The sequence below is a fragment of the Coregonus clupeaformis genome, unplaced genomic scaffold, assembly GCF_020615455.1.
Source record: "Coregonus clupeaformis isolate EN_2021a unplaced genomic scaffold, ASM2061545v1 scaf0216, whole genome shotgun sequence".
Lineage (NCBI taxonomy): Eukaryota > Metazoa > Chordata > Actinopteri > Salmoniformes > Salmonidae > Coregonus > Coregonus clupeaformis.
The window spans coordinates 38,232-62,734 of record NW_025533671.1 but is presented as its reverse complement, the minus strand read 5'-3'; the positions used below and the strand labels follow the sequence as shown (position 1 = coordinate 62,734).

The following is a 24,503-nucleotide window of genomic DNA, read 5'->3' as shown; positions in this document are numbered from 1 at the left end:
TGGATTTCAAATCCCTTGATATTATTGTTGGATCTGATTTTAATAGTTAACATCTCGATGGCCATAATAAATAGATATCCCGATAGTGGACAACCTTGTTTCACTCCTCTTGACAGTTTAAAACTTTCTGAGAAATAGCCATTATTTACTATTTTAGACCTAGGGTTACTATACATGATTTTGACCGATTTTATAAGAGATTCGCCAAAATTGAAATACTCCAGGCATTTATATATAAACCCCAGTCGTACTTTATCAAATGCCTTTTCGAAGTCTGCTATGAATAGCAGGCCTGGTTTCCCAGATTTTCCATAGTGTTCTATTGTTTCCAATACTTGCCTTATATTATCTCCAATGTATCTTCCATGTAAAAACCTGTCTGGGCGGCAGGTAGCTTATGGTTAAGAGTGTTGTGCCAGCAACCGAAAGGTTGCTGCTTCTAATCCCCTGACCGACTCAGGTGAAAAATCTGTCGATGTGCTCCTTGAGCAAGGCAATTAAACCTAATTGTTCCTGTAAGTCGCTCTGTATAAGAGCCGCCCGCAAATGACTAAAAATGTAAATGAATAATGTTTAATTCTATGCGCTATACATTTTACTTAGAATTGTAAGTGTAAGGGGCCTCCAATTTTTTTCAATGACTGGATCTTTATTTTTTCCACTTGTATCCTGTTTCAGTAATAATGAAATCAGACCTTCTTCTTGAGTATCTGATAATCTACCATGAACATAGGAGTGGTTAAAACATGCTAATAACGGTCCTCTTAGTATATCAAAAAAGGTTTGGTATACCTCGACTGGTATGCCATCCAACCCTGGAGTTTTCCCGGACTTAAAGTCTTTAATTGCATCCAGAAGTTCCTCCTCTGTAATTTCACCTTCACATGAGTCTTTCTGTATGGCTGTTAACTTTACATTATCAATAGAAAAAAATCTCTACAATTAGCTTCAGGTAGAGGAGATGGAGGCGACTGAAATGAAAACATATGCTTAAAGTACTTTTGTTTCCTCCTTCAAAATATCATTTGGTGAATCATGGGGGACTCCGTCAATTGTAACCAGTTTCATTAAATTATTTTTGGTTGCATTCCTATGTTGAACATTAAAAAACAATTTGGTGCATTTTCCCCATATTCCATTAGGTTTGCTTTATTTTTATAATATATAACACTTGATCTTTCTTGAATAAGTTTCTCCATTTCTTTTTGTTTTTCCTCTCATTTATTCTGAGCCTCTATGGTACAGTTTTTATTGCCATCTATCTGTTCTGTTAGACCTTCTATTTCCTTTGTTAGTATAAACTCTTTTGACTTAAATTGCTTTTGTTTTCGAGATGAGTACTGAATTGCATGGCCTCTAAAGGCACATTTAAAGGTGTCCCATACAATAAGGGGATTTGCTGTACCTATGTTATGTCGGAAAAAAACAGTTATAAATTCCTTTGTCCTAGTTAAATTATCATCCAATAGGCTTTGATTACATTTCCAATAACCTCGCCCACGTGGAAATTCAGTAAGAGTAATGTACAGTGGGGGAAAAAATGTATTTAGTCAGCCACCAATTGTGCAAGTTCTCCCACTTAAAAAGATGAGAGAGGCCTGTAATTTTCATCATAGGTACACGTCAACTATGACAGACAAATTGAGAAAAATAAATCCAGAAAATCACATTGTAGGATTTTTAATGAATTTATTTGCAAATTATGGTGGAAAATAAGTATTTGGTCACCTACAAACAAGCAAGATTCTGGGCTCTCACAGACCTGTAACTTCTTCTTTAAGAGGGCCTGTCCTCCACCGGACCTGAATTAACGGCACCTGTTTGAACTTGTTATCAGTATAAAAGACACCTGTCCACAACCTCAAACAGTCACACTCCAAACTCCACCATGGCTAAGACCAAAGAGCTGTCAAAGGACACCAGAAACAAAATTGTAGACCTGCACCAGGCTGGGAAGACTGAATCTGCAATAGGTAAGCAGCTTGGTTTGAAGAAATCAACTGTGGGAGCAATTATTAGGAAATGGAAGACATACAAGACCACTGATAATCTCCCTCGATCTGGGGCTCCACGCAAGATCTCACCCTCGTGGGGTCAAAATGATCACAAGAACGGTGAGCAAAAAATCCCAGAACCACACGGGGGGACCTAGTGAATGACCTGCAGAGAGCTGGGACCAAAGCAACAAAGCCTACCATCAGTAACACACTAGCCGCCAGGGACTCAAATCCCGCAGTGCCAGACGGTCCTCTGCTTAAGCCACATGTCCAGGCCCGTCTGAAGTTTGCTAGAGTGGCATTAAGGATGATCCAGAAGAGGATTGGGAGAATGTCATATGGTCAGATGAAACCAAAATAGAACTTTTTTGGTAAAAACTCAACTCGTCGTGTTTGCAGGACAAAGAATGCTGAGTTGCATCCAAAGAACACCATACCTACTGTGAAGCATGGGGGTGGGAACATCATGCTTTGGGGGCTGTTTTTTCTGCAAAGGGACCAAGACGCACTGATCCGGCAAAGGAAAGAATGAATGGGGCCATGTATCGTGAGATTTTGAGTGAAACCCTCCTTCCATCATCAAGGGCATTGAAGATGAAATGTGGCTGGGTCTTTCAGCATGACAATGATCCCAAACACACCGCCCGGGCAACGAAGGAGTGGCTTCGCGAAGAAGCATTTCAAGGTCCTGGAGGGCTTCAGCTAGTCTCCAGATCTCAACCCCATAGAAAATCTTTGAGGGAGTTGAAAGTCCGTGTTGCCCAGCGACAGCCCCAAAACATCACTGCTCTAGAGGAGATCTGCATGGAGGAATGGGCCAAAATACCAGCAACAGTGTGAGAAAACCTTGTGAAGACTTACAGAAAACGCTTGACCTGTGTCATTGCTAACAAAGGGTAAATAACAAAGTATTGAGAAACTTTTGTTATTGACCAAATACTTATTTTCCACCATAATTTGCAATTAATTTCATTAAAAATCCTACAATGTGATTTTCAGGATTTTTAAACTCATTTTGTTGTCATTGTTGACGTGTACCGGTGATGAAAATTACAGGCCTCTCTCATCTTTTTAAGTGGGAGAACTTGCACAATTGGTGGCTGACTAAATACTTTTTTTCCCCCACTGTATATGCCAATTATATGATGGTCCGACCGTATTCTGTCCCCTATCAACACTTTTTAAACTTTTGGTGCCAACGAGAATGAAAGAAAGAAGTCAACACGACTAGCTTGATTGAGTCTCCGCCATGTATATCTCACTAGATCAGGATATTCTAGTTCTGAATTAACGTAACGGTCTGAACAAACTGTGCAGACAGACTGATCGCAGTGTTCTGACACAGTGTTCTGACCAATAATGTAGGCCTATATGTGCCTGTCCATCTGTTCAGTTCAGTCATCAGGAATATTGATTTCACCCCGGTTCTCTTTGGTACCTACACACGTCCTTAATATAGCTTTTAACAGCTAGAGTGCTACAGTATTTCATAACAATGACTGTCTGACTTCCTCCCAAATGGCAACCCAGTCCATATATAGTGCACTACTTTTGACAAGGCCCCATAGGGCTTAGGGAATAGAACGCCATTTGGGGCACATGCAGTATGTATTAATAGTGTTGTATTTCATAACAGTCTGGTCTGCTGACATGTTTCCTGTTCAGAATCCTTGTCAGAAGAGGATAAAGATATATTTTATTGTACACCTCCTAGAAAAAAAAATGAGTTCTAAAAGGGTTCTTCGGCTGTCCCCATAGGAGAACCCTTAATGGTTCCAGGTAGAAACCTTCTGGGTTCCATGTAGAACCGAAAAACAGAACCACAAGGTTCTTACCAAAGAACACAGGCCGGGTCAGGCTTGAATTTTCAGATCCGATCAAAACTATACGCTACACAGCACTGTCATAATAATAGAATGGTATTGATGCAACTTGGGCATGACATATCGACATACTAACAGTGTGTATAATCTGGGGCTGTGCCTGGAATATTCAGCTAGCTACCCAGAAGTACGTTCCAAATGTCACCCTATTCCCTACACAGGGCCCTGGTCAAAAGTAGTATATATAGGAAATAGGGTGACATTTGGGACACATGCCATGTCGTGCTACCGGCTCACATCAGCCCGATAGCTGGCTACTAATAATATAAATAATATGCCATTTAGCAGAAGCTTTTATCCAAAGCGACTTACAGTCATGCGTGCATACATTTTTGTGTATGGGTGGTCCCGGGGATCGAACCCACTACCCTGGCATTACAAGCGCCGTGCTCTACCAGCTGAGCTACAGACGACCACAACACACAAGCTGCTGTGAGAGTAGCCTGGATGGAAGACACACTGCAGGGCTGGCCTTGGAGAATGTAAACACTACAGTACACACACACACACACACACACACACACACACACACACACACACACACACACACACACACACACACACACACACACACACACACACACACACACACACACACACACACACACACACACACACACACACACACACACACACACACAAACACACACACAAACACAAACACAAACACATACACACACACACACACACACAAACACAAACACACACACACACACACACACACACAAACACAAACACATACACACACACACACACACACATACACACACAAACACAAACACATACACACACACACCCTCTCTCACGTTACTCTCAATAAAACAGCTGATCTCTCTCACGTTACTCTCAATAAAAAAGCTGAACTCTCTTACGCTACTCTCAATCAAACAGCTGAACTCTCTCACATTACTCTCAATAAAACAGCTGAAATCTCTCACGTTACTCTCAATAAAACAGCTGATCTCTCTCACGTTACTCTCAATAAAACAGCTGAACTCTCTCACGTTACTCTCAATAAAACAGCTGATCTCTCTCACGTTACTCTCAATAAAACAGCTGATCTCTCTCACGTTACTCTCAATAAAACAGCTGAACTCTCTCACGTTACTCTCAATAAAACAGCTGATCTCTCTCACGTTACTCTCAATAAAACAGCTGAACTCTCTTACGCTACTCTCAATCAAACAGCTGAACTCTCTCACATTACTCTCAATAAAACAGCTGAAATCTCTCACGTTACTCTCAATAAAACAGCTGATCTCTCCCACGCTACTTCCCAATAAAACAGCTGAACTCCTCAACGCTACTCCCCAATAAAACAGCTGATCTCTCTCACGTTACTCTCAATAAAACAGCTGATCTCTCTCACGTTACTCTCAATAAAACAGCTGAACTCTCTCACGTTACTCTCAATAAAACAGCTGATCTCTCTCACGTTACTCTCAATAAAACAGCTGATCTCTCTCACGTTACTCTCAATAAAACAGCTGAACTCTCTCACGTTACGCCAATAAAACAGCTGATCTCTCTCACGCTACTCCCAATAAAACAGCTGAACCCTTTCACGCGACTTCAACAAAACAGCTGAACTCTCTCACGCTACTCTCAAAAAACAGCTGATCTCTCACGCTACTCTCAATAAAACAGCTGATCTCTCCACGCTACTCTCAATAAAAGAGCTGATCTTCTCACCTTACTTCAACAAACAGCTGATTCGCTCACGTTACTCCTCAATAAAACAGCTGAACTCTCTCACCGCTACTCCAATAAAAACAGCTGAACTCTCTCATGTTAGTCTCATTAAAACAGCTGATCTCTCTCACGTTACTCTCAATAAAACAGCTGAACTCTTTCACGTGACTCTCAATAAAACAGCTGAACTCTCTCACGTTACTCTCAATAAAACAGCTGATCTCTCTCACGTTACTCTCAATAAAACAGCTGATCTCTCTCACGTTACTCTCAATAAAACAGCTGAACTCTTTCACGTGACTCTCAATAAAACAGCTGAACTCTCTCACGTTACTCTCAATAAAACAGCTGATCTCTCTCACGTTACTCTCAATAAAACAGCTGATCTCTCTCACGTTACTCTCAATAAAAGAGCTGATCTCTCTCACCTTACTCTCAATCAAACAGCTGATCTCGCTCACGTTACTCTCAATAAAACAGCTGAACTCTCTCACGTTACTCTCAATAAAACAGCTGAACTCTCTCATGTTAGTCTCATTAAAACAGCTGATCTCTCTCACGTTACTCTCAATAAAACAGCTGATCTCTCTCACGTTACTCTCAATAAAACAGCTGATCTCTCTCACGTTACTCTCAATAAAACAGCTGATCTCTCTCAATAATCAGTGCACCCACAGGCTGTCTCAACTCTGTACCTGAACAGAACAGGCTGTCTCAACTCTGTACCTGAACAGAACAGGCTGTCTCAACTCTGGACCTGAACAGAACAGGCTGTCTCAACTCTGGACCTGAACAGAACAGGCTGTCTCAACTCTGTACCTGAACAGAACAGGCTGTCTCAACTCTGGACCCGAACAGAACAGGCTGTCTCAACTCTGGACCTGAACAGAACAGGCTGTCTCAACTTTGGACCTGAACAGAACAGGCTGTCTCAACTCTGGACCTGAACAGAACAGGCTGTCTCAACTCTGGACCCGAACAGAACAGGCTGTCTCAACTCTGGACCCGAACAGAACAGGCTGTCTCAAATCTGGACCTGAACAGAACACGCTGTCTCAACTCTGTACCTGAACAGAACAGGCTGTCTCAACTCTGGACCCGAACAGAACAGGCTGTCTCAACTCTGTACCTGAACAGAACAGGCTGTCTCAACTCTGGACCTGAACAGAACAGGCTGTCTCAACTCTGGACCTGAACAGAACAGGCTGTCTCAACTCTGTACCTGAACAGAACAGGCTGTCTCAACTCTGGACCCGAACAGAACAGGCTGTCTCAACTCTGGACCTGAACAGAACAGGCTGTCTCAACTCTGGACCTGAACAGAACAGGCTGTGTCAACTCTGGACCCGAACAGAACAGGCTGTCTCAACTCTGTACCTGAACAGAACACACCTGCAGGTAGTAGTAGTTCAGTATTGGTCAGTATTGGTCAGTATTGGTCAGTATTGGTCAGTATTGGTCAGTAGTGTTCAGTATTGGTCAGTATTGGTCAGTATTGGTCTGTATTGGTCAGTATTGGTCAGTAGTGTTCAGTATTGGTCAGTATTGGTCAGTATTGGTCAGTATTGGTCAGTATTGGTCAGTAGTGTTCCGTATTGGTCAGTATTGGTCAGTATTGGTCGTATTGGCTGTATTGGTCAGTAGTGTTCAGTATTGGTCAGTATTGTCATTGTTCAGTATTGGTAGTATTGGTCAGTATTGGTCAGTATTGGTCAGTATTGGTCAGTAGTGTTCAGTATTGGTCAGTATTGGTCAGTATTGGTCAGTATTGGTCAGTATTGGTCAGTATTGGTCAGTATTGGTCAGTATTAGTCAGTATTGGTCAGTATTGTTCCGTATTGGTCAGTATTGTTCCGTATTGGTCAGTATTGTTCCGTATTGGTCAGTATTGTTCCGTATTGGTCAGTATTGTTCCATATTGTTCAGTATTGGTCAGTATGTTTCAGTATTGGTTAGTGTTGTTCAGTATTGGTCAGTGTTGTTCAGTATTGGTTAGTGTTGTTCAGTATTGGTCAGTATTGGTCAATAGTGGTCAGTAATGGTCAGTACTTTAATCAGTTATCGAACCCATTACTCTCTATGGTTGTGAGGTCTGGGGTCCACTCACCAACGAAGAATTCACAAAATGGGACAAACACCCAATTGAGACTCTGCATGCAGAATTCTACAATAATATACTTTGTGTACAACGCAAAACCCCAAACAATGCATGTAGAGCAGAATTAGGAATAGACCTGCTAGTTATCAAAATACAGAAAAGAGCTGTTAAATTCTACAATCACCTAAAAGGAAGAGATGCCCACACCTTCCATAACAAAGCCATCACCTACAGAGAGATGAACTTGGAGAAGAGTCCCCTAAGCAAGCTGGTCCTGGGGCTCTGTTCACAAACACAAATAGACCCCACAGAGCCCCAGGACAGCAACACAATTAGACCCAACCAAATTATGAGAAAGCAAAAAGATAACTATTTGACACACTGGAAAGAATCAACCAACAAACAGAGCCATGAGAAAAGGGCAACCAGTGGAGCACAAACAACATTGTAAATACAACCTATATTTATTTATCATCCCTTTCATACTTCAACTACTTGCACATTGTTACAACACTGGACGCAGCCAATAATATAAGATTTGAAATGTCTTTATTCTTTGAAAACTTTTGTGAATGTAAAGTTTACAAATGTTTCCCTTGTCTATTTCCCTTTTGTTCATTGTCTATTTCACTTGCTTTGGCAACGTAAACATATGTTTCCCATATAAAGCCAATTGAGAGAGAGAGAGCTTGATTGATAGACAGACAGACAGACAGACAGACAGACAGACAGACAGACAGACAGACAGACAGACAGACAGACAGACAGACAGACAGACAGACAGACAGACAGACAGACAGACAGACAGACAGACAGACAGACAGACAGACAGACAGACAGACAGACAGACAGACAGACAGATAGATAGATAGATAGATAGATAGATAGATAGATAGATAGATAGATAGATATGGGACTCACTTGGCCAGCTTGTTCTCTATGTGTTGTCGTATCTCCTGTCTCTCCAGGTCTGAGCGAACAGGGAAGATGTTTCTGTCCACCAGCTCCTGCTGACTGGGCCGGTTCCGAAGCTTCACCGTTAACAACTCCTTACGCATCTGCCGCGGCAGGGTGCCTAAACACACACACAAAAACACACACACACACCATTATTACCACACTAAGTGTCATTACCATTATTCCAGCAGTCTGAGCTAATATAAGGTCTATACGAGAGGGAACCCCCTGTCTTTCACAGTAACACACAGACACACACTCAGCAGTCAATGTTTGTCTATGACATCTACTGGATGCTATAGTGCATCACAGCCCTCTCTCTCTCTCTCTCTCTCTCTCTCTCTCTCTCTCTCTTCTCTCTCTCTCTCTCTCTCTCTCTCTCTCTCTCTCCTCTCTCTCTCTCTCTCTCTCTCTCTCTCTCTCTCTCTCTCTCTCTCTCTCTCTCTCTCTCTCTCTCTCTCTCTCTCTCTCTCTCTCTCTCTCTCTCTCTCTCTCTCTCTCTCTCTCTCTCTCTCTCTCTCTCTCTCTCTTCTCCTCTCTCCTCTCTCTCTCTCTGTCCCTCTCTCTCTCTCTCTCTATCTCTCTCTCTCTCTCTCTCTTCTCTCTTCTTCTCTCTCTCTCTTCTCTCTCTCTCTTCTCTCTCTCTCTCTCTCTCTCTCTCTCTCTTCTCTCTCTCTCTTTCCCTCTCTCCTATCTCCTCTCTCTCCTCTCTCCTCTCTCCTGAGTGGGTCTGAGTGGATCTGAGTGATTAAGAGGGTTAGTGCTACACTGCTGTTGTGTCCCAAATGGCAGCCTATTCCCGGGCCCTGGTCAACACTAGTGCACTATAAAGGGAACAGGGTGGCATTAGGGACAGGGCCTTACTGTGTTTGGGGTCAGCAACAGCTGCTGTTCTCTATGGCCTACTTCCTGAGGACAGAACATGATGTCGCTGCATCTGGGTCAGACAGCTAGACAGTTACCTATAGTAGGCTATACCAAATCACTCAAATTATACATTCACTGTCTTTATCAATGGAGTTACAATAAACTTTATGGAAACAATATTTGATACTGATGATATAATTCATTCATAGGGTGTGTGTGTGTGCGTGTGTGTGTGTGTGCGTGCGTGCGTGCGTGTGTGTATGTGTGTGTGTTGTTTCTGGTGAGTGGGGGGAACAAGTTGAGGAGCTTGTCGATGAGTATTCAACCAGGCTTGATATGGTTGACATTTCCCCTGTTTTCAGGAAGCTAGAGGCTGTGAGAGGTGGCCCTAACATGAAGGTTCTGAGGGAGATGAATAAAACAAACTGTTGAAGTGGTGAGAAGTGGCTCTGCTTAAACACACATGAGGTTATCTTGCTGAGCCTAAATGTGGGGCTGGCTAGGTACTGCTCTGTCTTCCCTTAAGGTCAGTCTAGCTGTACGGAGGAGAAGGTACTGCTCTGTTTCAGCTGTTATGGTCAGTCTAGCTGTATGGAGAAGAAGGTACTGCTCTGTTTCAGCTGTTATGGTCAGTCTAGTGTAGGAGGAGAAGGTACTGCTCTGTTTCAGCTGTTATGGTCAGTCTAGCTGTATGGAGAAGGTACTGCTCTGTTTTGTTATGGTCAGTCTAGCTGTATGGAGAAGGTACTGCTCTGTTTCAGCTGTTATGGTCAGTCTAGCTGTATGGAGAAGGTACTGCTCTGTTTCAGCTGTTTGGTCAGTCTAGTGTATGGGGAAGGTCTGTCTGTTCAGTGTTATGGTCAGTCTAGCTGTATGGAGGAGAAGGTACTGCTCTGTTTCAGCTGTTATGGTCAGTCTAGCTGTATGGAGAAGAAGGTACTGCTCTGTTTCAGCTGTTATGGTCAGTCTAGCTGTATGGAGGAGAAGGTACTGCTCTGTTTCAGCTGTTATGGTCAGTCTAGCTGTATGGAGAAGGTACTGCTCTGTTTCAGCTGTTATGGTCAGTCTAGCTGTATGGAGGAGAAGGTGCTTTCTGTTCCCTTAAGTGTTCTTATATCAACAACCTTTGAAGTGTTTGAATCCTTTATGATGTAATATGATTTGTGGATTCAAATAAAATAAAAGTGTGTGTGGGTGTGTGTGTGTGTGTGTGTGAGCGACCTACCGGAGATGATGGAGTCATTCCAGCGGTCAGGGTCGTTGTAGAACTCGTCTAGACGTTTGTTCTCCTTGTTCTCGTCTGATTCCTTCTCTCTCTCCATCCCTCCGGGTGGGACTTTCTCCACGCTGGCTGTACGCAACAGACGACCATCGGACCGGCGCTTCGGAGAAGAGCTCATCTCCTTGGGTTGGAAACTGGAGGACGACAGAGCAGATAGATAGCTTCAAATAAAAGAGGGACTTGATCTGGCAACTGGGGGGCTAACAACAATCCCCTACCGTTGTGCCCTACACCAAGGCACTTAACTCACATACCTCTACCTGTCCTGTCTGTGCTTGGATATTGACTGATGGAAGGAGTTTCTTCCAAGCCACTCTGCTTCTGCCTCTGCATTGCTTGCTCTTTGGGGTTTTAGGCTGGGTTTCTGTATAAGCACTTTGTAACAACTGCTGGGGTTTGTAAAATGCATTTGATTGATTAATTGATTAGTTGTTTGATGAATTGATAGATTGATTCGTTGATTGGTTGAATGATTGATGTCCTACCTAGCTGCCCTGTCTGTGCTTGGTAGTTGATTGATCGATTGGTTGATTGATTGGTGTCCTACATGTCCTGTCTGTGCTTGGTAATTGATTGATTGGTTGGTTGATTGATTGGTGTCCTACCTGTCCTGTCTGTGCTTGGTAATTGATTGATTGGTTGATTGGTTGATTGATTTTTGATTGATTGATTGGTGTCCTACCTGTCCTGTCTGTGTTTGGTAATTGATTGATTGGTGTCCTACCTGTCCTGTCTGTGATTGGTAGTTGATTGATTGGTGACCTACCTGTCTTTTCTATGCTTTGTAATTGATTGATTGATTGATTGATTGATTGGTGTCCTACCTGTCCTGTCTGTGTTTGGTGGCCAGGGCCCGGTGTAGCTCCTCTATGATGCAGCTGGGGGGCGGTGGGGGGTGCAGCAGCCCCAGGTGGGGGGAACCGGTAGGGGTGGAGATCCGTCCTCGCAGCAAGGAACCCTGGGTAGTCCTGGGTAACGTGAAGTTCCTGGGTAGAGTGGCTGGAGACTTCTTCCTCTCTAGGTTAGGATCCGACTTAGGGAAGGGGTGAGGACCTGTAGAGAGGGGAAGAATAATATAATGATAATGTTAGTTAATGTAACCCAAATAGAGGGGAAGAATAATATAATGATAATGTTAGTTAATGTAATGGTGAAGGTCATGGGTAGAGTGGCTGGAGATCTCTTCCTCTCTAGGTTAGGACCCAAATAGAGGGGAAGAATAAAATGTTAATGTTAATATACCCGTAATGGTGAAGGTCCTGGTAAACTTCTTCACGGGATAGGGTGAGGATATGTTATCAGATATAGTGTTACTTATAAGATATAAGATCACAGAGTTTCTAAACCCAGAGGCGTAACATCGCGAGACTTCCGGGAACGCTTGTGAAACAGACCAAACAGAACCAGGCCGGGGTGAGAGAAGTGAAAGATTCTTCCTTAGTTGTTAATTTTCTCGAAATCTAAAGCCACAACCTGGATTAGAGCCAATGTCTGAAGTAGTTGATCATGGTATTACTCCAACCTCGTGAAATTGACAAACTGACACGTTTTCATGTTCATCAAAAACCACTTTATATCGAAGGAGTTCCTTTGATTTGACAGCCTGCAAATGCGCAGTTCGGTACGAGACAACCGTTAGACCCGATGTCGCCATGACATCGCCTACAAGTGTGATCGGGGATTTGGAGGAGCAGTTTCTGCCTATCTTCATACTGTACTGTCTTTGATAAGATACTATGATGATCTGGGACAGTTCAAGCTAACCCTCTGTCAGCCCCAGTGTGAAGTCTAGCTCACTGACCCTTTAGACTACCCAGCCTGGACAGTAGATAGCTAGCTGTATGAGCCTGGTTAGAGTTAGTAAGCTAGCAGGCTGGTTAACGTTAGCTAGCTTTATGAGGCTGGCTTCAGTTAGCTAACATGCTAACAGGCCAGGAACAGAGGCTGGTTATAGTTAGCTAACATGCTAACAGGCCAGTAACAGAGGCTGGTTATAGTTAGCTAACATGCTAACAGACCAGTAACAGAAGCTGGTTATAGTTAGCTAACATGCTAACAGGCCAGTAACAGAGGCTGGTTATAGTTAGCTAACATGCTAACAGGCCAGTAACAGAGGCTGGTTATAGTTCGCTAACATGCTAACAGACCAGTAACAGAGGCTGGTTGTAGTTAGCTAACATGCTAACAGGCCAGTAACAGAGGCTGGTTATAGTTAGCTAACATGCTAACAGGCCAGTAACAGAGGCTGGTTATAGTTAGCTAACATGCTAACAGGCCAGGAACAGGGGCTGGTTATAGTTAGCTAACATGCTAACAGGCCAGTAACAGAGGCTGATTATAGTTAGCTAACATGCTAACAGGCCAGTAACAGAGGCTGGTTGTAGTTAGCTAACATGCTTACAGGCCAGTAACAGAGGCTGGTTATAGTTAGCTAACATGCTAACAGGCCAGTAACAGAGGCTGGTTATAGTTAGCTAACATGCTAACAGGCCAGGAACAGGGGCTAGGGGCCGATTTGGGACTCACCCTCTAGACTGCCCAGCCTGGTCAGTAGTTTGGGCAGGTTGGGGGGTGGCGGGGTGCCGTCCCGGCAGGGTGGGGAGTCCATGGGGTGAGGTGTCTCCTGCCCCCCTCCTGTCTCAGCCTGTACCAGAGAGCTGTCCTCACAGGGCTCACAGAGGGCAGTGTCCTCCTCCCCTCCATCCTCACTCTGGTCTGCCACTGTCAAAGTGTCTTCCGTCAGGTCAACAGCTGAAACACACATCAACATCAACAACAAAAACAACAACAACAACATCAAAAAACACAGTGCTTTGTTGGAAATACATAGTTCGTTCAGAATATTTAGGACAGTTTTCTGTCGAACTCTTTGATCCTGCTTGATCAGGTTAGCTTGGTTACTGTGGGTTACTGTGGGTTACCTCGGTTACTGTGGGTTACTGTGGGTTACTGTTAGCTCCCATTCTGTCCCTGTGGGTCTCAAATGGCACCCTATTCCCTATATGGTTCACTGCTGTTAACCAGGGCCTGGCAACCCTATTCCCTATATGGTTCACTACTGTTAACCAGGGCCTGGCAACCCTATTCCCTATATGGTTCACTACTGTTAACCAGGGCCTGGCAACCCTATTCCCTATATGGTTCACTACTGTTAACCAGGGCCTGGCAACCCTATTCCCTATATGGTTCACTACTGTTAACCAGGGCCTGGCAACCCTATTCCCCATATGGTTCACTGCTGTTAACCAGGGCCTGGCAACCCTATTCCCCATATGGTTCACTGCTGTTAACCAGGGCCTGGCACATAGGGAATAGGGTGCCATTTGCAGAGCCAGACTACCACATTTGGGGCCCCGGTGCAGTTTTAAAGCTAATGTCCTGCAATTCTACACATTTTGCTACCATATGCTATCTGGGGGTCCCCCGACCTCCAGGGGTCCCCCAAACCCCACATTTCTGGAGGTCGGAGGTCCCGGGGCACGTGCCCTGCGTTCCCATTCGGTAATCCGGCCCTGGCCATTTGGGAGGCAACCTGTGTTAGATCTGATTCATGGTGTAACTGCAGTGTTTCAGCTGCTAAGCAGTAGAGAGCACAGCTGACTTCAACGATCTGTGTCGCCCCCCAGTGGTGGTTTAGAGAACTTTCCGTCACACACAGCACAGCACTGCAGTCCTGAACCAGTCAACCTGCACATTGGACTTGTTCGACATTGCAGCCGACATTGCAGGCAAATGCCAACTGATTGATCTATAAATCACCTTGCATCTTAATCAGCTACTCATCATTATTATTATTATTATTCTTTGGCTCACAATCTGTGGCTACTATGCGATAATTTTTTATGTAAAACATCACCGCACAATTTAAAAATATGTGGCACATGGAAACCAAACGAGGGTGCTGTATGGCGATAGGTGGGATGGGCTGAGGGGTGGTGTATGGCGATAGATGGGATGGGCTGAGGGTGGCTGAGGGGTGGTGTATGGTGATAGGTGGGATGGGCTGAGCGTGGCTGAGGGGTGGTGTATGGTGATAGATGGGATGGGCTGAGGGTGGCTGAGGGGTGGTGTATGGTGATAGGTGGGATGGGCTGAGAGTGGCTGAGGGGTGGTGTATGGTGATAGGTGGGATGGGCTGAGCGTGGCTGAGGGGTGGTGTATGGTGATAGATGGGATGGGCTGAGGGGTGGTGTATGGTGATAGGTGGGATGGGCTGAGCGTGGCTGAGGGGTGGTGTATGGTGATAGGTGGGATGGGCTGAGCGTGGCTGAGGGGTGGTGTATGGTGATAGATGGGATGGGCTGAGCGTGGCTGAGGGGTGGTGTATGGTGATAGGTGGGATGGGCTGAGGGTGGCTGAGGGGTGGTGTATGGCGATAGGTGGGATGGGCTGAGCGTGGCTGAGGGGTGGTGTATGGTGATAGGTGGGATGGGCTGAGCGTGGCTGAGGGGTGGTGTATGGCGATAGGTGGGATGGGCTGAGAGTGGCTGAGGGGTGGTGTATGGCGATAGGTGGGATGGGCTGAGCGTGGCTGAGGGGTGGTGTATGGTGATAGGTGGGATGGGCTGAGGGTGGCTGAGGGGTGGTGTATGGTGATAGGTGGGATGGGCTGAGCGTGGCTGAGGGGTGGTGTATGGCGATAGGTGGGATGGGCTGAGCGTGGCTGAGGGGTGGTGTATGGTGATAGGTGGGATGGGCTGAGCGTGGCTGAGGGGTGGTGTATGGTGATAGATGGGATGGGCTGAGCGTGGCTGAGGGGTGGTGTATGGTGATAGATGGGATGGGCTGAGGGTGGCTGAGGGGTGGTGTATGGTGATAGGTGGGATGGGCTGAGGGGTGGTGTATGGTGATAGGTGGGATGGGCTGAGGGTGGCTGAGGGGCGGGATTAAAGAGCTTATGTTCAGTAATGTGTTATCGTTATGTGATTGTTGTATGTAAAAGTACCATGTATGGCAAATGTATGTATATGTAGCAGAAAAGCTCTAAAAACAAAAAAGATATGTGTCCTCCGAAGAGAGAGAGGGGGTAATGGATGTGTGAATAACAAATACAAATCTGTATAAAAATATACAATTTGTAGATCAGTCAGTCAGTCACAATTTACCCACAATGCATCACAGATTTGATGCTCTCGAACACGCCCTCTGATACGCTAAAACCCTAGAGATTAGAGGTCAGGGTTCAGAGGTCATAGGTCCTACCTGTAGAGGGGTTGTCTTCATCGCTGACCAGGTCCTCTGAGGTGTTTGCCAGGGGCGCCAGAGGCTCCTCCTCTTCTCTCTCCTCTGCGTCTGATTGGCTGGGAGTGTCCGAGTCTTCTACCCCCCCACACGCCTCACAAAACTCTACACACACACACACACACACACACGCACACACACACAAGGACAGAAGGCGGCAACATTGCATACTTTTATACACATGAAAATAACATGTTATTTTGTTATAATGGGTTGGATGCTGTGTGTGAATTTGTGTGTGTGTATTTGTGTGTGTGTGTATGTGTTCATGTGCGTGTGTACCTGGTTCAATCCCCTCCAAGCCCCTCTTGGCCAGTTCATCCCGAGTCTGTTGCGCCGCTGTCTTCCTCTCTAAAGCTGAAACACACAGAGTAACGGCAGGGTTGTGGGTTCGATTCCCTCTGGGGTAACATACCAAAAATGTACACTCAGTCGTTTTAGATTAGATTCGATTTTTTGTATTTAACCTTTATTTGACCTTTTTTTGGGGGGGGGGGGGACAGGAAGTCATGTTGAGACCTAGGGCTCTGTGATCAAAGTGTCGTCTCGTGTCGTCTAGTCTCGTCTCGTGTCATGTCGTCTCGTGTCATGTCGTCTCGTCTCATCTATTGTCATGTCGTCTCGTCTCATGTAGTCTCGTGTTGTCTCGTCTCGTGTCGTGTCGTCTCGTGTCGTGTTGTCTCGTCTCATGTCGTCTCGTGTCGTCTCGTCTCGTGTCGTGTCGTCTCGTGTCGTGTTGTCTCGTCTCATGTCGTCTCGTGTCGTCTCGTCTCGTGTCGTCTAGTCTCGTCTCATCTCGTCTCTCACCTGTGGAGTTCTTCTCGTTCTTCTTTTTCCTCCATTTCCATGGTTTAAAGATCTGTCCCAGACTGGCCAGCTTGCTGTTCCTCCTGACGGACGGGGTCCACCCCCCCGACACCACACCCCCTGGAGGGCCCACACCCCGCTGCTGCTCCATCACTGGGAGGAGAGGAGAGGACCTCTGAGTTAACAACACAGCACAACCTAGAGGACTGACAGGGAACTACGTCTGTAGTATGGAGTCAACGTCTGAATTAAGGAATTTGGTGTCATTTCAGACCGCAATTCTGGGTGTTTCTTGATGTGGGTGTTCCCTGATATCAGGAAACGCTCATTTATACGTGCCATTGGTCAGTTCCGGTGTTATGAGACTGATGGTTTCTCCACACAGATGGTTTGTTTACATAGCAGGTTAGAATAACTCATGTGCCAGGTTAGGATCATTAACATGGGAGGTCAGGTGGATTAGCGTGGCAGGCTAGGAGACTGGGGATAAGGTTAGGAAAAGGGTTAGGGTTAGGCTTAGCTACAATGCTACAGTTGTCAACAACTGTTGTCGCCGACGCGAAAGAAATGGCCACAGATCAATGGCAAGCATCAATGGGAGTAACTTGATATCAAGAAAAGCCTATGTCAGAAAACGCCCCTCATTGCCGTCAGCAATTACACCCTTCTCCAAGGAAGACCGATCTGAAATCATACACATTTATTTGTCAGTGTGTGTGCAATGTTTCAGATTGATCCATTACATTTACATTACATTTTAATCATTTAGCAGACGCTCTTATCCAGAGCGACTTACAGTTAGTGAGTGCATACATTATGAATTTTTTTTTTCATACTGAACCCCCCGTGGGAATCGAACCCACAACCCTGGCGTTGCAAACGCCATGCTTTACCAACTGAGCTACATCCCTGCCGGCCATTCCCTACCCTGGATGACGCTGGGCCAATTGAGCGCCGCCTCATGGGTCTCGACTATTGCAATTCTGGACTATTTTGTATCTGCCCAAATGTGCGGAATTGGTCAATTGATACATTTTCAAGTACATAACTATAGTATAGAGAAAATTCAAAAATGTTACGGTAATACAAAATGTAAGTTTACACACTCCCAGGAATGTCATACATGATGGATCATCATACTTTCACACAGAAAGACAGCAGGGGTTCAAACTGTAGAACCCAGTTCCTACATTAGAATATAAAAATTGATTTTATCAAACAAAACTATGCTACATTTTATCTCTGGGACCCTTAGGATGACAAATCAGAGCAAGATTACTGAATGTATCAAACCAGTTGCCGTGATACGTTTTTTGTTGTTGTGCACTCTCCTCAAACAATAGCATGGTATCTTTTCACTGTAATAGCTACTGTAAATTGGACAGTGCAGTTTGATTAACAGGAATTTAAGCTTTCTGCCCATATAAGACATGTCTATGTCCTGGAAAGTTTGCTGTTACTTACAACAGTCATGCTAATCACATTAGCGCACGTTAGCTCAACCGTCCAGTATACGGGACACCGATCCCTTAGAGGTTAAATAGAAGCCATGCAATACTAGAAAGCAGTTCCGCTAACTAACCAGTAGAGTGAATGGGGACTATACAGAGCCTTGCAAAAGTATTCATCCCCCTTGGCGTTTTTCCTATTTTGTTGCATTACAACCTGTAATTTAAATAGATTTTTATTTGGATTTCATGTAATGGACATTCACAAAATAGTCCAAATTGGTGAAGTGAAATGAAAAATATAACTTGTTTAAAAAAATTCGAAAAAACAAATAACGGAAAAGTGGTCACATAATTAGTTAAATAAAGTCCACCTGTGTGCAATCTAAGTGTCACATGATCTGTCACATGATCTCAGTACATATACACCTGTTCTGAAAGGCCCCAGAGTCTGCAACACCACTAAGCAAGGGGTTATGGAAAGAATATGGCACCACAACAAACCTGCCAAGAGAGGGCAGCCCACCAAAACTACCAGACCAGGCAAGGAGGGCATTAATCAGAGAGGCAACAAAGAAACTAAAGATAACCCTGAAGGAGCTGCAAAGCTCCACATCGGAGATTGGAGTATCTGTCCATAGGACCACTTTAAGCCGTACACTCCACAGAGCTGGGCTTTACAGGAGAGTGGCCAGAAAAAAGCCATTGCTTAAAGAAAAAAATAAGCAAACACGTTTGGTGTTTGCCAAAAGGCATGTGGGAGACTTCCCAAACATATGGAAGAAGGTACTCTGATCAGATGAGACTAAAATTGAGCTTTTTGGCCATCAAGGAAAACACTATGTCTGGGGCAAACCCAACACCTCTCATCACCCTGAGAACACCATCCCCACAGTGAAGCATGGTGGTGGCAGCATCATGCTGTGGGGATGTTTTTCATCGGCAGGGACTGGGAAACTGGTCAGAATTGAAGGAATGATGGATGGGGAAATTCTTGAGGGAAACCTGTTTCAGTCTTCCAGAGATTTGAGACTGGGATGGAGGTTCACCTTCCAGCAGGACAATGACCCTAAGCATACTGCTAAAGCAACACTTGAGTGGTTTAAGGGGAAACATTAAAATGTCTTGGAATGGCCTAGTCATAGCCCAGACCTCAATCCAATTGAGAATCTGTGGTATGACTTAAAGATTGCTGTACACCAGCGGAACCCATCCAACTTGAAGGAGCTGGAGCAGTTTTGCCTTGAAGAATGGGCAAAAATCCCAGTGGCTAGAGACTTGCAACTGTAATTGCTGCAAAAGGTGGCTCTACAAAGTATTGACTTTGGGGGAGGTGAATAGTTATGCACGCTCAAGTTTTCTGTTTTTTGTCTTATTTCTTGTTTGTTTCACAAGAAAAAGTATGGCAGGCATGTTGTGTAAATCAAATGATACAAACCCCCAAAAAATATATTTTAATTCCAGGTTGTAAGGCAACAAAATAGGAAAAATGCCAAGGGGGTGAATACTTTCGCAAGCCACTGTACACACTAACAGTAGAATAACTAACCAGTAGAGTGAATGGGGAAGTGTGAATGGGGGTTATCATAACAGTACAGTGGCAGTGTGAATGGGGGTTATCATAACAGTACAGTGGCAGTGTGAATGGGGGTTATCGTAACGGTACAGTGGCAGTGTGAATGGGGGTTATCATAACAGTACAGTGGCAGTGTGAATGGGGGTTATCATAACAGTACAGTGGCAGTGTGAATGGGGGTTATCATAACAGTACAGTGGCAGTGTGAATGGGGGTTATCATAACAGTACAGTGGCAGTGTGAATGGGGGTTATCATAACAGTACAGTGGCAGTGTGAATGGGGGTTATCATAACGGTACAGTGGCAGTGTGAATGGGGGTTATCATAACGGTACAGTGGCAGTGTGAATGGGGGTTATCATAACAGTACAGTGGCAGTGTGAATGGGGGTTATCGTAACGGTACAGTGGCAGTGTGAATGGGGGTTATCATAACAGTACAGTGGCAGTGTGAATGGGGGTTATCATAACAGTACAGTGGCAGTGTGAATGGGGGTTATCATAACAGTACAGTGGCAGTGTGAATGGGGGTTATCATAACAGTACAGTGGCAGTGTGAATGGGGTATAGGTAGGCGCTTGTGTTTTGGTTGATCCTGTCACATGACCTGAATTTGAACCTTTATTTAAAGCTTTTTCATCAAACTGTCCCCTTTTCTTTTCATGTCAGATGGTCCAGCTCCATCCTCAGTCAACTGCTTCATTTATTTTTATTTAATACATTTTAAAATCCAGGTCATATGACATGATTAACCAAAACATAGTCCCTAGCTATAGCACAATAACTACTAACACACTAGTTTGAATGGCATTAAAACGGTAGAACAACAGTCGTAGTGTGGAATCCAGGTCACGCCTGCAGCCTGTACATTGTTACTATGGTTACTACACTCCGGGGGGTCAGAGCCCTCCCTGTTGCCATGGTGACAGCAGTACTGTTGATGCTGCAGCAGAGAGAAGCACAGTGGCATAACGAACACACACACACCACACACACACACACACACACACACACACACACACACACCACACACACACACCACACACACACCACACACACACACACAGCACACACACACACCACACCACACACACAGCACACACACACCACACACACACACCACACACACACAGCACACACACTCACACACCACACACACACACACACACACACACACACACACACACACCACACACACACACCACACACACACAGCACACACACTTACACACCACACACACACACCACACACACACTTACACACCACACACACACCACACACACACACCACACACACACACACTTACACACCACACACACAGCACACACACACACACACCACACACACTTACACACCACACACACTTACACACCACACACACACCACATATCCACACCACACACATGGCTGGCAGCATGAGAAGCAGGAGGAACTAGTCTGCTGCTGTTGCCAACCAGATATTAACCAATCACAGCCTGGCTATACATTATGCAGGAGAGGAATCCCTATAATGTGTTTTTCATCTGACAGCCTGAATAGAGGAAGCTGTCTGACTGTTGGGTTTCAGTAGAGGAAGGAAGATGTCTGAATGTTGGGTTTCAGTAGAGGAAGGAAGATGTCTGACTGTTACCTACCTATTGTATAGACCTGTTGTAGAGGCCTATTGTATAGATACCTACCTACCTACCACAAACAACCCACACACAAACTTCCAATACTTTGCAGTTATCACATTATCTCCGTTGACAAGCGCATTACCAGACACTGAATCAGCCTCGTGGGACTCATTTAGAGTCTCTCTCTCTCTCTCTCTCTCTCTCTCTCTCTCTCTCTCTCTCTCTCTCTCTCTCTCTCTGGACAACACGAGGATCCTCTCTCTCTCTCTCTCTCTCTCTCTCTCTCTCTCTCTCTCTCTCTCTCTCTCTCTCTCTCTCTCTCTCTCTCTCTCTCTCTCTCTCTCTCTCTCTCTCTCTCTCTCTCTCTCTCTCTCTCTCTCTCTCTCTCTCTCTCTCTCTCTCTCTCTCTCTCTCTCTCTCTCTCTCTCTCTCTCTCTCTCTCTCTCTCTCTCTCTCTCTCTCTCTCTCTCTCTCTCTCTCTCTCTCTCTATTCCCTGGCCGGCCAGACTGGCTACTTACCGTATGTTTACCACCCAACCATCTAACCTAGACAAGACATTACACCGAATAGGCACTCATATTCATACATGTACTGTACCTTCCAATCAGTCCGATGAGTTGAAGAGGACAGGGTCTAGTCTGTAGTCAGAGGACTGAGTTAATCCTGTACCCTCGTCACGGGAGGAGAGGAACGGAGAGGAGAGGAACAGAGAGCAGAGGGCAGTCGGAGGAGTGAGTGAATCCTGTACCGTCGTCACGGGAGGAGAGGAACGGAGAGGAGAGGAACAGAGAGCAGAGGGCAGTCGGAGGAGTGAGTGAATCCTGTACCGTCGTCACGGGAGGAGAGGAACGGAGAGGAGAGGAACGGAGAGGAGAGGAACGGAGAGGGCGAGAGGAGAGGGCAGTCAGAGGACCCTCGTCACGGAGCCAACAGGCAACGTACTCAGCAGAATCAGTCAGTCCCAAGAAGACGAAGCTGTTTATTCAACCGCGTAACGCAGTCCTGCTACATCATCCCCCCAACAACCTACTACTGCAGCCCACTCCTGCTCCAATCTGTCAGCCTGCTATTTCTGCTGCTGCTGCTAGTCTGCCTGCCCCGCCCCTCTCAGCCACATGGACCAGAGGCCAGTCAACACCGATTGGATTTAAGATGCATTAATAACTGAGTTTAACGTTTTTTTTTTTGGTGATTCACACTGGAATAATATACTGTAATTCAAGTCAATGAAATGTACAGTGCCTTCGGAAAGTATTCATACCCCTGGACTTATTCCATATTTTGTTGTGTTACAGCCTGAATTCAAAATAAAAATTAAATGTTGTTTTTCTCACCCGTCTACACACAATACCCCACAGTGACAAAGTCAAAACATGTTTATAGACATTTTTGAAAATGAAATACAGAATTATATAATTTACACACCCCTGAGTCAACACGTTAGAATCACCTTTGGCAGCGTTTAAAGCTGTGAGTTTTTCTGGGTAAGTCTCTAAGAGCTTTCACACCTGGATTGTACAATATTTGCACATTATTCTTTTTAAAATTCTTCAAGCTCTGTTAAGTTGGTTGTTGATCATTGCTAGACAGCCATTTTCAAGTCTTGCCATAGATTTTCAAGCCAATTTAAGTCAAAACTGCAACTAGGCCCCTCAGGAACATTTACTGTCCTCTTGGTAAGCAACTCCATTGTATGTTTGGCCTTGTGTTTTAGGTTATTGTCCTGCTGAAAGGTGAATTCATCTCTCAGTGTCTGGTGGAAAGCAGACGGAACCAGGTTTTCCTCTAGGATTTTGCCTGTTCTTAGCTCCATTCCATTTCTTTTTTTTATCCTGGAAAACTCCCCAGTCCTTAATGATTACAAGCAATACCCATAACATGATGCAGCCACCACCATGTTTGAAAACATGAATAGTGGTACTCAGTGATGTGTTGTTGTGTTGGATTTGTCCCAAACATAACGCTTTGTATTCAGGACATAAAGTTAATTTCTTTGCCACATTTTTGCTAAACACTATTATTACCCACAGAGTGAGTCCATGCAACGTATTATGTGAGAGGTTATGCGACTGACTCCTTCCAAATCACATTAAATTTTCATCCATATCCGGTGAACCGTTTAGAAATTACAGCACTTTTTGTATGTTTTAGGGGACCGAAAGTATTGGGACAAGTTCACTTATATGTGTATTAAAGTAGTCTAAAGTTTAGTATTTGGTCCCATATTCCTAGCAGGCAATGACTACATCATGTGTTTGACTCTACAAACTTGTTGGATGCATTTGCTGTTTTGTTTCGGTTGTGTTTCAGATTATTTTGTGCCCAATAGAAATGAATGGTAAATAATGTATTGTGTCATTTTTGAGTAATTTTGGGTTATTGTGAAAAATAATAGAACATGTTTCTAAACTCTTCTACATTAATGTGGATGCTACCGTGGTTATGGATAGTCTTGAATGAATCGTGAATAATGATGAGTGAGAAACAGATCACCGACCATTTCGAATACCACCATACCTTCTCCGCTATGCAATCCGGTTTCCGAGCTGGTCATGGGTGCACTTCAGCCACGCTCAAGGTCCTAAACGATATTATAACCGCGATTGATAATAGACAGTACTGTGCAGCCGTCTTCATCGACTTGGCCAAGGCTTTCGACTCTGTCAACCACCGCATTCTTATTGGCAGACTAAATAGCCTTGGTTTCTCAAATGACTGCCTCGCCTGGTTCACCAACTACTTCTCAGATAGAGTTCAGTGTGTCAAATCGGAGGGCCTGTTGTCTGGACCTATGGCAGTCTCTATGGGGGTGCCACAGGGTTCAATTCTTGGGCCGACTCTTTTCTCTGTGTATATCAATGATGTCGCTCTTGCTGCTGGTGACTCTCAGATCCACCTCTACGCAGACGACACCATTTTGTATACATCTGGCCCTTCATTGGACACTGTGTTAACAAACCTCCAAACGAGCTTCAATGCCATACAACACTCCTTCAGTAGCCTCCAACTGCTCTTAAACACTAGTAAAACTAAATGCA

At 44.8% G+C, this 24,503-nt stretch overlaps 1 protein-coding gene across 1 annotated transcript in view; it reads right to left on the bottom strand.

Moving 5' to 3' along the window:
• LOC121577852 (phosphatase and actin regulator 3-like) overlaps window positions 1–22,543 on the bottom strand; it is a 66,838-nt gene extending 44,295 nt beyond the window's left edge. Inside the window, exons 1-8 of the mRNA XM_045214209.1 lie at window positions 22,063–22,543; window positions 16,825–16,977; window positions 16,300–16,374; window positions 15,979–16,122; window positions 13,303–13,527; window positions 11,601–11,829; window positions 10,720–10,910; window positions 8,592–8,745 (exon numbers count right to left, since the gene is read on the bottom strand). Coding sequence (XP_045070144.1) covers window positions 8,592–8,745; window positions 10,720–10,910; window positions 11,601–11,829; window positions 13,303–13,527; window positions 15,979–16,122; window positions 16,300–16,374; window positions 16,825–16,975 — 1,169 coding nt within the window. The 5' untranslated portion in view covers window positions 16,976–16,977; window positions 22,063–22,543. The remainder of the gene's footprint in view (window positions 1–8,591; window positions 8,746–10,719; window positions 10,911–11,600; window positions 11,830–13,302; window positions 13,528–15,978; window positions 16,123–16,299; window positions 16,375–16,824; window positions 16,978–22,062) is intronic.
• Between the last annotated feature and the right edge of the window lie 1,960 nt (window positions 22,544–24,503).